The 15,308-nt window shown below is 47.8% G+C and overlaps 1 protein-coding gene across 11 annotated transcripts in view; it reads left to right on the top strand.

The window, feature by feature from the left end:
- LOC118512944 overlaps positions 1-15,308 on the top strand; it is a 138,104-nt gene that overhangs the window by 109,314 nt on the left and 13,482 nt on the right. For all 11 annotated transcript variants that reach the window (XM_036058152.1, XM_036058154.1, XM_036058151.1 and 8 more), the window contains one exon: positions 9,078-9,235. In XM_036058152.1, coding sequence (XP_035914045.1) covers positions 9,078-9,235 — 158 coding nt within the window. The remainder of the gene's footprint in view (positions 1-9,077; positions 9,236-15,308) is intronic.

Genomic DNA, 15,308 nt, shown 5'->3' with positions numbered 1-15,308 from the left:
TAAAGATAATGCGATCAGCCTTAGTTCCTGGGAATTTGTATCCAATCCAACGACTTACGGTAGGTGAGCTTCAATATCCCCGGCAAACAGCTTGACATTAAAGTTAATAAGACTAAACTTTCACCTCAACTAACCGTTCAGGTAGCTAAACTCCTCCAAACGATCCGAAGAACTGGCTATTCGGAAGCACTGTGTTCGGTCGGTGCATGTTTAGCGCGCGATTGGAAGATTGCAAATCAACCTCCCCAATACAATACAGGTGCACAGCAACAATTCGCTACAAACTGATCGCGTTCAACGTAACTCTGTGCTGTGTGCAGTCTGTGAGAACTCCGCAACAAACCGCAACAAATCTTGTTAGGGCCGAACTCTGCGAGCTCTGCGCCAACCGAACCCACAAATCGCTACCTAACACGAACAGGTGCCTCTCAGAGACTCCCTTGGTTTTGGTCTTGCAGGCAATAGGGCCGCCCGAAAGTACACTCTTAAATTACCGAACCCACCACCAGCAGCAGCCTCACCCGGCTGGCCCGCCAAACATCCGATACTTGCAATCGAGCTGATCTAGTCTCGTGAAGTTCATGCTCAACCACGGCGGAACCAATGGCTCGAAGGGTTTTTGATACCGCTTGGTGGATAAATGGCAAACGATTCCGCGGTTGCCACCACCGTGCATACACACCCGCTGCTGTACACGGCCAACCGCGATCAGATGGCCGATTTCGATCGTGGGGATCGGAGCTAAGATTGTGGTGCGCTCAGGTGTTGCAGGCTACCGAAGGCAGTGGCGATGCATACCACAGATGCATCTATGATCGTTTATTACCATGCTCCAGCAATGCTGCCGAGTAAAGGCGCAGACACAGCGTGCAGTGTAGTGTGGTGAGTGATAGTAAATTGACGATCGTAACGAACCAGCGGCCGCGATACTATCTCGAACACAGAATCAAACATGCATGCCGACAGGAAGCGCCGCCGAACACAAGCACTAAAACGAAACAATAGGAAATGTTTGTTCCGCCATTATGGAAATTAATGTAAACAGGCGAACGTTTACAAACTTCTACAAGGATCTTGTTTGAATTTTGGACCCAACCGAGGAGAAATCGAGATGGCGAACTTTGTAAAGAGCGGCGTTAATTTAAAATCAAAATATTTTTATGACGCATTTACACGTACCGAATGGCGTGTAGTGGGGACATTAAAATGTTGAAGCATTAAAACAAAAATGGCGGTCCGGTTTTTGAAGAACGCTGCCTAAAATCGGAATTTCGCAGCTTTTGTGGTTATGATTTACGTTAAATTTCTCTCGTGGCGCTGGTGATGGTTCACGTGTGCTTGCCCACGAGTACTTGTGTTGTAAATTCTGCCCACAGAACTACAGAAGAAGAGGAAGATTCTTGGGGGCAAGATTATTATTGTGCATGCGTGTACGCAAATAATCTCACCCCGATTGCAATTAAAATCATAATTTTTCATCCCCCGGCCGGCTCTCTCCGCACGGCCGCGAGATGGACATGTTGTCAGATTGTACTACACAACTGCTGTTACATGTCCTGCATATTTTGCGTTGCCTGCTTGCTAGTGCCTCTACCGAGAGTCTCTCCTTCCTTCTTCACTACTGTCACCATATTGTTCACGCCGAAGGGCAATTCAAACGTACATGCACGCACAACAAGTTGCGTTCCAAACTCCAACAGCTCCATGGGTTCGGAGTTGTGTTTTTTGTTGTTGTGTCCTACTCCGACCCGATCTCGCCGACAATTAAGAACGTTTATGCGCTCACCGCACGCAACATGTCCGACAGATTGGTGTCTTGCGTTGGGTTCAAGATGCAAACAGGAACGAGGAAAAAATAGCGAGAATGATGTACCACTGAACTGAGGCATACGATCGTTCCGTATTTCCGTATGGACGGCAGGAATAATTGCCATAGATGAACCGGACACCGGGCGATAAGATCAAGCTCGTGCGCGCACATACACACGATGCTCGTCAAGTCATCTGGAAGCTAGTGTAAACATAAAGTGAATCAGAGACTTAATCACGGCAAGCCTTTTATGTTCCCCAGAAGAACTACGATTGAATGTAATTCTCACCCTGTGATTGATTCACGCGCAATGCGGAGGAATAGTCGGAGCTCCTTGCAGCTTGTCTGGCTTCTTCGGTGCTGTTGTTTGCCCCACAGGTTCACGATCTTGTCCAAGCCAATTAATTTGCCAATCAATTATGGTGTGCATATCCTTGAGGAAGATGGTGTCATGCTTAAGGATGCCTGCACGGGTTGCAGATTTGTAATCGCTCGTCTATTTCTCTTCGCCCATTTTCGCTGAAGAGCATTGAAAGGGACCTCATAAGGAGGTGTTAAAAATCGAACCTCATCAAAGGAGATTCGTTTCGAGGCGGATCGAACCTGTGCCGGGGAGGAGTCTTGCCAAGTGGATAAGGCAAGGTGTTCCAGGTGGTGTTTGAGATTAAACCTGACATGACACCGTGCTTTAATAAACGCTACCTGATTGGCTTTGGTCCAGCCGGGCAAGCAATCATGTGTATCATTTTATCCCTTGAGGGGTGTGAAGCGCGATCCCGGACAACGCTTAGTGTGTGTTGCGGTCGGGGACATAATAGTGAAGTTTATTGTGTGAATTCTATCACACTTGTGCTACAGCGTTCGATTTCAATTTTTCCAGCGAAATGAGATTTTCCAGCATTGTTTGCCCAAGAGGGCCGTTGCATTAGAGACACGGCGTCACGTTGGGTTGTCTCTTCAACGTCATTTCCGTTGAAGCAAGAGTAACGCTCTACAAACCTGAACGACTTCGAACGACTACTCTTATCGCATGGACTTGCTTTCGCCCGGAGTGTAATTATTTTATGTAGATCTCCGGACGGGACTGTCTTTGCTGTGTGGATGGTGGGCACAATTCAAGGCAGCACAGCTTATTGTTCAGCTACTCGCTGAACCGTGTTGTTGCGTATGATTTCCAAGACCAGCACGCGCGCTATCACAGCGGGCTTTACACACAGACCAACAACGACGAGCATAATGCTTCATTCACTTCATTAGCATAATTTTTGGTGCGAGTTAATGTGAAATTGCAAACCAACAGCGTCGTGGTCGGGGTGCGCGAATTACCGCAACGCGGAGAAACGTGTTATCAATCACGTTGGGACTGTCCTACTTTTTGTTGTAATAATTGTGGATAGCTCAAGCACGAGCAATCTCTGTTAGCAGGTCTTTTGTAGGCTAACCTGTTTTGAAAGCAACTTGGAGGTTGCCAAATATTTCGTTCGGTGTCATGGTGGATAGAGAGAGAGAGAGAGAGAGAGTGAGCTTTTTAATTGATTTTTTCAAGTTAGCTCATTTTGACTAATTAAAAAATTATTCCAGTTCGAAGTTGGATGAAGAAACATCTAAATTAGAAGGCAAATAACAGTTTCTCCTTGGTGTCGTGTTAGTATGAAAGCAATCTCGTGCGGCAACAAGTGATCGTACGTGTGTTCAATATAGCTCACGTCAAGCCTTGCCCAAAATAGACCGACCGTACAGGCTTTCGTTGCGCATTCCACAGCTGACAGCTCGATTGGCCGGGCCGGCCACACTAAACCGGCGTCCAGTCAAGGACAGCAGTCCCTTCGCAGCATGCTCGAGTCGCTGACTCACTCGGATGGCTGCCAGTGGCGCTAGTGAAACATAATATTTATGAAGTTAAACCCAACTCCAACCTAAACTTCTACCCCAGAACGAACGATCGGTGTGGTTCGCTTGCAAAGCGCTGGCGTTCAGCCATGTCCCTGCAGACCTGTGGAAATAATGGCATCAAAATGCATTTGCAAAACGACTGGCGCTAGGTTTGAATTGCGCACGCGCTCCTAACAACACCCGCCTTAAAGCACACAAGGCCCGTGCTGTGGTGCACGTGTGCCGCCCCATAAAGGAGGCACTTACATCCCCCAATCCCAATCAAGCAGCTGACCCCCTGGAACGGAAGGAATTTATGACGGATCCGACCTCACATCACAAATTTGAAGTTATTTAATCTGATTTATAGACCACACCGACAAACCCAACGCGACCCGGTGCTGTGCCAAGGTCCTCGAAATGGAACCCACCATCGGTTTTAGGTACTTCAATCGATCACTGGGTGCCGTGGAGCGCAGTTTGCGTGTCAAACCAACCCCGTGTGCAATGCGCCGTTCGAGGCCTAATAATTACGCGTGCCAACGCATTTCCAGCTGTGTGTCTGGCATGCTCTAGAAGTGGCCAGCATAATGGCCAGCGCACAGTTTTCCAGCGGGTGCAGCTGATCGATGTGTTGCTCCTGCTGGGTCTGAAAAACTGATCGCTCGCCCAAAACCTTGAACGATCCTCGAACGAGGTGATGCTGTTGTTGTATGCGCCCCCGGGGAGGGTGGTTCTTTGCGCTTTGATAGCCATAACGCTCAAGCCACCCAATAATTGAGCTGATCTTGTCCACTGTGTGATGTATTATTCTTCCACCGGCTAACCGCTGGTACAGCAGCGCGATTGACGCCATTAGAGCGCAGTGATTCGTTTCCGTTTCGCGGATTTATTACAAGATCGATTTATTTCATGCAGAAGCCGGCGCAGTACACCTTGAGAAGATATGTCACCCTGAGCGCTTCGGAACGATATGGTCCGCTACTTGGTACAGGGAAAAAGGATTTAGACGGTTGTCTTCTGCTCCAGTTCAAAGTCACTCCAATTGAAACGCAACTAATCGCCAATGAAGGATCGCGCCAAGGACAGATCAATCGGTACTGCGAGACTAATCTACCAAAAAACACCTCGCCCTGTTTTGACGTTCCTCCGTTTGACTCTCGCAGTTGAAGGCTTCGTGTTTCTTTCAATCTGGAAACCGGTGGCTTACAGGCAAATCAGAACTACCTCGCCATAGGTGTGACCGGAATTGGAACATTCTCATTAAGGGAACGCCAACTAACGGTTGCGCCCCCCCGAGACGCTGTCTTCCCTTCGCATTGCCCCCACCGAGACCACCACCCTCGTACGGCAGAGGGTGTTCCGCTCAAGGTCATTTAGTGCTTGTGCCAGCCTTTCGAGGGGCTTTATTTATTTTGATTTAGATTTCAATTTGTGGCCGGTGCCACGCACAGGAGTCAAAAATTCGTCCTCTTTCTAACGAAGCGAGTGAATGGAAAATTGGAATTTGTTGTTTGTTCCAGGTGCCTTTCGAGAACAACTTCGGTGTAACGTATCGATACAGCTTAACGGCATACCTTTCAGACATAAAATGAAGGGCGTTCTGGGGGGTGTGAGCTGTTATAGAGACTGCCCCAAAAAAGGGGTTATTAAGATTGTACCGAAAATCAATAGCTTGGTGCTCCCCCCCCAGTGGTTGGTGTAATCCATTAATCAACATCACACATACACCACGTCAGTAGAAGGAATGGCTGGAGTACTTGCCTCATGAGTTGAACTTTGAAAGGTGGCCTTTTTTCAGAAGGTCTCCCATCGACAGGGCGTCTCCGTGTTAGCTCTTTATGTCCTGCGAAGAAGGTGATTGACATTTATGATACGTTGCGCAAGTTGCATTTAACTTTGAAGATGCACCAGCACTGCGCAACACCATAACATCGCAAACGAGCCATATCATCTTCCCGGGAAGTTTCGGAGTTTGGTGTGTAACAAATTTATTTGGCTTATTAACTCGCGCCCTTATCGCACGAACCTCGCGAGAGCGGCAGACAGGAACTCCTCATCGTTGGAAGAGTAAAAATAAAAATAAAAATTACAGCACCGACTCTCGTTTTGGGCTCTTCAGGCCCTTTTATTATAATGATTTTCGCCCCGTTTTTGTGTGTGTGTGGCTGTTGTTATTATTTTGATAACACTCGTCGTAATGGAAGACCCAGTGTGTGTTTGTCCCCCCCTTTTTTTTTGGGCGAGCTCATGTGAGTCCCATCATCCCCGGGTACGAAATAATGGTGATCGTAAAAGATACGCTCCTGCTGGATGGATGGGCGCATTTTGTCGTCCGGTGCGGAATGCAGTGTGCACGATGACAATCTGCCTGGCCGGTGGAACCGAATCACCCTAGAGATCTGTTATAAAATTGTTTAGATGAAGAAAAATGTCAAACAATACAAGGATCGATCATAAGGATTTTCCGTAATGATAATTTATAGTGCATCGTCCCTCTTTTTTGTGAATAATTTGTAAATAATGACTCACCAAGATCATCATCCATTATTTGCACATCCTTTTTCTTTGTCAGAGAAGTCCGTGAAGTTCTTGCGTTCATTGACTCACCAAACACACACACACTCCGCAACACGATCTCCGAAATGAAAGGACTTTGAAGAGAATTTTCACTTTCCACCTTTTTTGCCTACCTACCAACACTTAGCAGGAACAAAATTCAGAACAAATACTCGTTTTATTCATCCCTTTTAAAAAGTCAGACAAGGCAGCAGGTAAATAAAATTATATTGATACGCTTTTATGACAGCTCTTTGAGCGAACGCAACCTGCTTCTGGCATGTTGGTGTTTCGTCCTCAGAAGACCACATACCTCGAGCTCGAGTCGGCGAGCATGGGCCGGACCCGAACCGAACCCGATAATCACGATAATAAGTTCAAAATTGAATATAATATCAAATAAAGGAGAGGAGGTGCCTTATTTCGCCTCTTCTCGGTGGGACGCGCTTCTCTTTGCGAGCGGACGTACTCATCGCGAAGGGTTGTAAAGCGAAAGTAAAACTAACGATGCAGTAATAGCCCACTTTATTGGTACCGCTGGTGTGTAGCATACAGTTCCTTAACCCGAAAGAACCTTTGCTTGTGGTGGTGAACTGTGGTGAAGAGATACAACAAATTAAATACACGCGAAATATTTTTGCTCATATTATAGAAAAAGAGAGAAATCCTTTAGAAAGTGCCAATCATCCGCAAAACCATCTCAACTGTCATTTCAAATGCGTTGACAGCTGTCATTATACTATTTATTTATGAATCCTCATTAAAAACATGGATTAAACCATCCAAGTAGGCAGCCGTCTTAAAGTTCCTGATGATTCAATTCGTTCTGATCATTACAATAAATGATCATTAAAGACGATAAAACGCCATCATCAATAAAGCGGTAAGATACGGTTACATTAAGTCATCGTTACCGGTTAAGAAAAAAAAACAATATCATGCAGTATCGCTTCTAGCGTTTTTATCCAGCGAACCATTTAGCAAATGAGACCAATAAGAACCGGAATAACGTCTATTAAAATCCAAACCCGAACACCCATTATTTCAACACCTAGCGCAGAGTAATTCTAACGACCGTTTCGATCACTTCACCCTCCACGGCAGAATCGGTAAAGCATAAGGCGGATCATCAGATTACAAAATGCACTCGCATTATCACTTCACACTGGGGCCGCCGCCAGGGATCTTAAGTTACGTTCCGGTACTTTTCATCTTTTCCGTAATGGGCATTGGATTCCTTTGCGAGAGTCATCTACGATCACTGGTAGATGACTTAAATGGCTTATCTTTCAACCTACACACCCAACCCGGAGGCTTAGGTTATCTTGCTCGCCTGCTCTAGCACCGAATCCGATGTGTGAAGACATTTCGTTGCGAGGTGGTACGGTCGGTCGCGAGAGTTAGGGTTCGGTCTTGCAACAAAAGGCGCCAACGAACGGAGAGCGTGTTTCGCAAAAACCATCCCCACAACTGCGGGCCGTAACAATAAATTGTAACTGTGATCGTTGCCGCTTTCGGAGCTATATTTCTCAAGCGCATTCAAAACGATTGCAAATATGATTCTCTGCCCCGTGCGCGTTCTTCTTCCGCACGTTATCTTCGGCCTGCAGCCCTCACGCATATCAAGACTTCAGCTCCACCTGACGGGGACTCGGCGGAGGCCCCGGAGCTGGCGGCGTTCTAGCACACCAGACCAGACGCGCCGGTGTTAGATCGCGGCCAGAACTCCCGGAGGCTGTTGTACGCGAGCTGCGATAGTGTTGCGCACACACAGAGGCGAGGGTCACCGCAGAAGTGAACGTACGCCAGCTGATTCCAAGTGCTCCGCGACATACGTTCGGTGCGCGCGACATTAGCCAACAGCAGCACCAAGCGACCAGTGCTAGTTGAACTAGTTCCGAGCTAGCTGTAGCGATAGTGAAGGGAAGATAAAAATTAGATCGGCCTGCTACAATGCCGCACCAGAGTTCGCGCTACACGGGTGTAGCATGTCGGCGTGTCTTTTTTTTGCATGGCGCAACAACGCAAAAACCACGCCGTCGTACAATTGGCAGGCGATTAGATAGGCGCACACCGTTTGCGTTTTGCAGAATGTACGAAAAGTCGTGTAGCACCACGCTGCAATATGGGGTGCTGCGGTGTGGTGTAAATGTGCGAACCAGTCGTGGCTGGCAGTCGGCAGTGATGTTTCGAGATCGATTTGAAAGGTAGACAAAATGGTGTACACCATTAGCATAGATACTGTCTGCCATCGATAACGAGCTCTGAAGCTGAGAAATCGCGTTTTGAGCATAGTTCTTCTAAGCCGTCGTTAACAGTTCGAAGCGCGATCGTACAAGCACAGGCAAGGATTCAAAAATGAGTTAAAATGTCTAAGAAAACAAAGCGCCACCCTGGCAACGTTCGGTTTTATGTCATTAATTTATTTCACCGCTAACCTTCGCGCGTAATTGGACTCGTAAATTCCGTTCATCGTCCGGCCTCGGAAGATGCATCCCCTTTGCGACGCTCATGAGATGCGCCGATGATGAATGTTTCGATCCATACGACGTGAAACTTGGCACGTAAGTGCATGATGAATTTTCAAAACCTTTCCCGGTTCCAGATGACACGAGTCCTTCATTTTGACAGCCACTGTCAAATGGAACGCATCCGCCGATTCCCAATCAATCTAGAGCTCCACCGGGAAAGGGTCTTTGTACCTTTTACCTGCATTGAACCCGCCGCAAGACCTTCACGCACGATCGATGAAGAAATTAATCAATATCAATCGAAGTTTTGAGAGTTGTGTGTTTTAACCTGGATTCTCTGTTTTCCCTTTTTCTCACTCGCACAGGAACATATTCAGGAAGTGCTGGACAAATGGACACAGATCGACGACGAGATCTGGGCCAAAGTGATCGTCTTCGAGCGAAACCGGCGTGTGGCAAAAGCGTACGCCCGCGCACCGGTCCTGACGATTAACGGCTCAGATGATGGATTCGATGGAATGAGGTAAGTCTGTCGTGGGGATTGGGTAACAAGAATTAAACCGCATATATAGAAAGGCCAACATTAGACGAGAGAGAGGAGAGTCCTGTTAATAAATCGAGCCCGATTTTTGGGGTGATTTTTAACAAGATCAGTTAAAAGCGTTTTTTTTATACCCCAAAAATCCATCTCGATGCAATTGACCAATGGAGAGGCTTTTGATTATTGTAAAATTACGCAATGCGAGAGGTTCATCATACCCGCCGACGGTGTCACAGAACTGATTGTGAAGCGTTATATCATCTCGATCGAAATACTGTATCTGAAATGTCATCTCACTGAATCGCTTGTTAATCGCGGGAAATCATGATCTAGTTAAATTTTTGCCTTGTAATGATTCTTTTATTAACTCAAAGATCACCTTACTGGGGGATGATTTTTTTTTTGGAACCTTCTAATTGAGATAGGAAAAGAAAAGCATTACACATCTCGCGCTTATCGTAACGTTCCTCGCCTGTTCGGCTGTTGAACTCTTTTGCGTCCTTCGCGCGGTGAAAATTCATTCAATTTACGGCTACGAACGATCGATTTTTTTTTTTGCTGCTTCTTCTCTCCTTGTTATGTGCTGGTTTGTGGTCTAATCGAGCAAAAGTGCACCATTACCTCCAGCGCGCCAACCTCCCAACCATCCCCCCAACCAGCCAACCCCTGCCGGCGGAAAGTGAAAGTCGAAATTTTCGAACGAATCGAATGATGGGTTCGTCGTTGGACGGCTGTTGGGGGGTTCGGTTTAGAAAATGAAAACAGTTGCGCCTTCTCGCATCATCCACCCACCGAAACATGCTACGATCGCCGCGCATACATGCACCCCCCGCGATTCGAAACATACGCGACTAATGGACGATAAATGAACGCGGAGCGCACTAATAAAATGACGGCCGGAGGTTGTGCGGCGGATTATAAAAAAAAAAGAAGTAATAATACTGTACCCAACCAGCCCCCGAGCTCACTCAACTCAACAACCGCGTGTACCTCGTGCGCATTGCGCATATTACGCGATGTTGCGCTTTCACGGGACCCCGACCGCTGGTGGGTTTTTGGGAGGCTCGTTTTATGATTGTAGGTTTATTTTTCACTGGCGGGATTTTCGGCCGGTAATTGGATAAAGTTAAACGACTCAAAACGCATACCCAGCCTGCCGTCCCCCCCAACTTTTCATTTCACTCATGACGTGTGTTTGCTTTATTGTTTTTTTTTTGTGGTGCACATCACTGAGCGCTGGCTTGCACTACGCGTACCGGTATCGATCGCTTTCTGAACTGTTTTTGCGCTGAACGGTAAGCTTCTGCGCCTTCGCATTAGAGGAGCTTATGTAAGACAAAGGCGCTGTGTGTGTGTGCGCGCGATGGGCAGACGATGCTGAACGGGTTCGTTTACTTATATGGGCTCCCACGTGCATCCGATCGCATCCATCATCCGCGAGGAAAGCGTCGGAGTACACAAAAAACCGAGTCAAATTTTCGTTATGATCGCATTAGAAACCGGACGTTGGAGGCAATCTTTTGGAAGTTGGACGCAGTCGAATAATTAGTGGTCCAACTCATCAACTTCAACTCCTTAAATGATCGGCATTGCGGATCGTTCTAACGTCAGAAACACTCATGTCTCAAATCCTCGATTTTCCGAAGATTCAACCGTTATTTCGCAGCCTCTGCTGTCCGTTTCTCTACCAACGGCTTATAATTACAACAGCCCCATCCCCAGCGTAGCTATTATGAGTGACTTTGTTGACCTCACCTCATGTGCCAAAAGTGGCCATTGTGTTTTCGTCTAATTGACAACAAACCAACCCAAGACCCAAGACCCAATAGATGTCTAATGATGTCGCGTGAAACATATCGCTCCCTAACCATCGGCCATCGGCGGGCCGACGTCGGGCGACGGTCAGCATGCAACGCAAACTCATCAACCCGCGCAACCCCGAAAGCGGCGTGAGGACGCCCTCGCTGCTCACTGAGCCATAATCTCACCGTTCGCCGAGAGCGGCACGCTAGAATGCCGTTGCATAAACCTAGTCCTGAGCCAGTGCTTCTTCGGTCAAGAACTCGCACAGAATCCGGCCCGTGCGCTTCCGAATGCAATCAATCTTGTCTCGCGCGCGTGTGTGTGAGTGCATTTGTTCTTCCAAGGTTGGTATGTGCGCGCGCTGCTGGGACCATCTCTGCAGCGTTCCACCAAACTGGCCAAGCAGGTCGACCGGACGACAGCTGTTAATTTGCTATTGTTTTTTGCAGATCGCCATCGCCACCGTCTCGGCCCAAGTTGCCGTTGGCTTTTTTGTTTTCGTGGACGATCAGGGTTTGCTGGTTTTGTTGGCCCGATGCTGTGCGAAGCTAGCGGACCGATCTAGCGGACACGTCACCTGAACGTCAAGATTTCTATCGTGTTGCTTCGCACACACATCCGTGTGCCCTATTGGAACACGAACCTGGGTCGTGGCGTTTGATGCCCCTGGTGGAAGCCCAGACTGCCAAAGCACACCAAGCACTAACGAGAAAGGAAGCTTAGAATATGGGTCCCTGCCCCATGCTAAGTGCCACAACGTCACGCCATCTATTGTCAAATGTTTGAAGCTGTTTGACGTTTCGTTCGTTAGCCCGTTAGGAGTTCGTTAGGTCCTCCGTGGGTGATACGTGTTTCAAATGCCCCCCTTCGTGAACCTTTCATTGCATCTGCTTCCTGGTCTGTAATTTTGTGCCCGCACCATCAAATCGATCTGCACTCCGAGCTGTGCAGGCGCACCGACAAAAAATCAATTACCCAGCCCTTCGTACGAACAATTCGTCATCCTCAGGTTCGCCATTATCTTCACCAGCGTCATATTATCAGTTTTTGGCAATGTGAGGCGGGAAGATTTATTACCTTCGCCCTTGAGGCGGCCAAGATTGTTGGGTACGCATCTTCAAAAATCAATTTGCCTCTCTAAAGGATGCACAAATTGATAGGAACCAGCTCGCCCGTTGGATGCAAGCACGGTGCAGCTTTGCACTCATTGACGTCTTGCTGTTTTCCGATGGATGAGTAGCGTTCGTTTAGGGCTCGTTACGCGAGATCAGTTTCCTGCATGTTGACTTCTGGTCTTTCAGAAAAACCAAAACGGTCCAAAAACACTCTCACACACAAACACAAGCACACACACACGTATGGTATGTCATTGTAAGCTCACCAAGAATGCTAACTAACCTCAATCATGCTTCACGCAAATGCAAACTACGCAAAACCTCGACCAAACCGTTCGAAGCTCGCCAAACCACACCTTGGCCCCGTGAACAGATTTATGTGCAAAAGCATTTTTTAACAACATTCCACTCACACACACGCGCCGCTCGTACATACCCGGTAGCGTACGAGAAACCGGAGCGCTAGGAGTTGCTTTGAAGGGACCAAGAACGGCGTCTTGTGTTGAACGCGGCGGCGGCCCGAGAACCAGGAAGAACATTGCGCCAGTAGGTCTTTTGTTTGCGCTCATTTCTTTTTTCTTCATATTTCGGATCCTGCTACGGTCGGGCTCGATCCCAGTGTCGATTAAAGTGCCGTTAGTAGTAGGTCGCGTTGGTAGTGCACGATTTTGGGGTGCGATTGGGGGGGCCCGTTTGAAGCGCGTGCCTGCAGCAGTTCATCATCACTCGACACGCGGCCCCATTATGATAAACGGCTGATATGAGAAGGTTCGCTCTACCGAAACCTCAAGGTGCTGCGATGAATTTGCATGACCCGAGGGTGTGTGTGTGTGTGTGTAGACAGCAGCCAGAGTAAGGTTCCTTCCTTTTGCTGGAAATGATTGAAGCACGCTCAGTGTTGTTGAATAGAACTCATAAATCTAATGCATAAGAAGTGTCTCGTTTATGACGCGAGGTCAGAAAATGGTCTATTTTTGGTCTACAGGCTTTTGTTTGAGCCGTTTTGGTCTACAGGCTTCTATGCGGTTTGTAGAATTATTTTTTTAAATATTTTAAATCGGACAAAGCTCATCTCAGAATCAGTGATCTTCAAATCGGGAGCAACGAGGATGTTCATTAGAAGAATCTACATCATCTCAGATAATGTAAGCCTTTGTAGGATCCATCAATCACGCATTACAAGACATATCGTCAATTCCCACGATAGTCGAAAACAAACCACCGATCGTATGTCAGCCCCCGAATCGTCCGACAGTGACATACGAACAACGTCCCGGAACTGCTTAACCACCGCGACATGTCACCCATGTAGAAATATCACCGTTGACAGCGCGCGATCCTCGTGTCTTTTTGGACGATGATCTCACAAAACATTTGGCTGCGCACCACAAATCAAACTCGATCAAACCGCGCGTTAGCCAACGATGACGACGGGTCCCAGCTTCCCAGCCACAGACCTTGCCAAAAGCCGAAGGTCAACAGACACTGTTTGACTGTTTGACATTTTTGGGAGCACCCCCAGGCCGGAATGGTGAACCATTGGGGCGTTGGACAATGGACGGACCTGCGTGACTTCTGTGTCGCGCAGATCCTGTCCAGTTTTGGCACCTTCCAGATGATCATTGTACGCACACGCTGCCGGAAGCCGGCGTTTCTATTTGCCTAATTGCAATTGTATCGTCTCCGCGTGCGTCGTGGGAACGCTGATGGGTGGTGGACGACTTCAACAAAGGTGTCGAATGGACAACGAATCAAGGGCGTTACTCTTTTGTTGTAAAACGCGACGTTTAGGGCTGTTAAAAGTGCAAACAGATGGCTTCAGGGGCGGAAGAGTTCATTCCAATGTCCTAACGGGTAATTACGGCCAAAGCCTTTGCGTGTTTGAATCGCTTCCCGAAAAGCTCCGGAAGTCGCGTAAATCTTCAGCACTGTGCTTAGATAATTACAATGCTCAGAGAGATGGAATTTCAATATCTGCATAGCATAGCCGGGGTGCCGCGTCCCGTGCAGCTGCAATTCTAACAGCACTGACGCAAGCGGAAGTCAGTCCGCACGCTCATAGTTATGATCGCCGGTCATAATGTTTTGAGATTCGTTTCTGATTAAGCGGTCGACTGGGATGGGCGATGTTTTCGCGGCTTGGCTGTGATTCGTTTCGGGTTCAAAGTTTCCTTATTACGAGCTTTTGGACACTGGTGTCCACTATGATCGACGACGACGCGCGCGCCCAACTCCAGCTCCGGATGTGTGGCTTGCATGGCTTGCAGAGAGGGCGGATTGTTTCCTTTCGTCTGTCGCGCTCAACGCTGGCAGGGAGTGACTGTTTGCTGCCGTTTCTCGCTGCAAGGTCGTCCAGTTTTTATAGGACTTTAATATAGTTTTTTTCTTCTTCTCTCACTCTTCGTTCCACCAGCTCCTCCACCTTACCGCTTTGGCTCGGTTGTCGAGGAGAGGTAGTCATTATTATTCGCTTATGGCATGGCGTGGCGTGGCGTTGGTCTTCCAGTTTTAAAACATTCGCCCATTATAGACCGAATGTAAGACGGGAGGGGAGGGGTAGGAGCCTCTGTGTGTGTGTGTGTCGGTTGGGGTCTCAAACCTGAAACTGAGGACTACGGCAGCAGGGCCCTGGAAACAATCGAATCGAGACAAAACGGATGGCGATTGGGTTTGTCGACCACGGACACACGAGATCGAGGGATGCTGTGTGAAGGGGGGGGGGGGGCTCCCTGCTATAGGTGACCACGGTTCCCTCCCGTGGTTCTGCTCGAACAAAACTGCAAGTAATGGTGGTGCGTTTTTTAATCGACCGCATTAAACGAGAGCAAAATGGCAGTAAAAGTGCGAAAGAGATCGATCACGGATATCGCAGAGGACAACTGACTACTAGTGGCCGCGCTATCGTGCTCTTAAGCCGTGGTTTCTGATGGAGTCGAGCCGACAACGCCCCTGGTTCATTATTTATTCAGCGATTCTAAAACATTGTTATGGCTTGTATTTGCATGGAACTTGAAAATAGGGTTAGTTTCCACAAAATATGTCGCATTATTCATCAAGAAAGCCATAAAAGCTCCAATCAATACTGAACCGAACCCAATCATGAGACACAAGTCATTTTGTTCCAGTCGCTAATGTCA

The sequence above is a fragment of the Anopheles stephensi genome, chromosome 3, assembly GCF_013141755.1.
Source record: "Anopheles stephensi strain Indian chromosome 3, UCI_ANSTEP_V1.0, whole genome shotgun sequence".
Taxonomy (NCBI): Eukaryota; Metazoa; Arthropoda; class Insecta; order Diptera; family Culicidae; genus Anopheles; species Anopheles stephensi.
The sequence above is the reverse complement of the archived record's forward strand: the minus strand, read 5'-3'. Positions and strand labels throughout refer to the sequence as shown.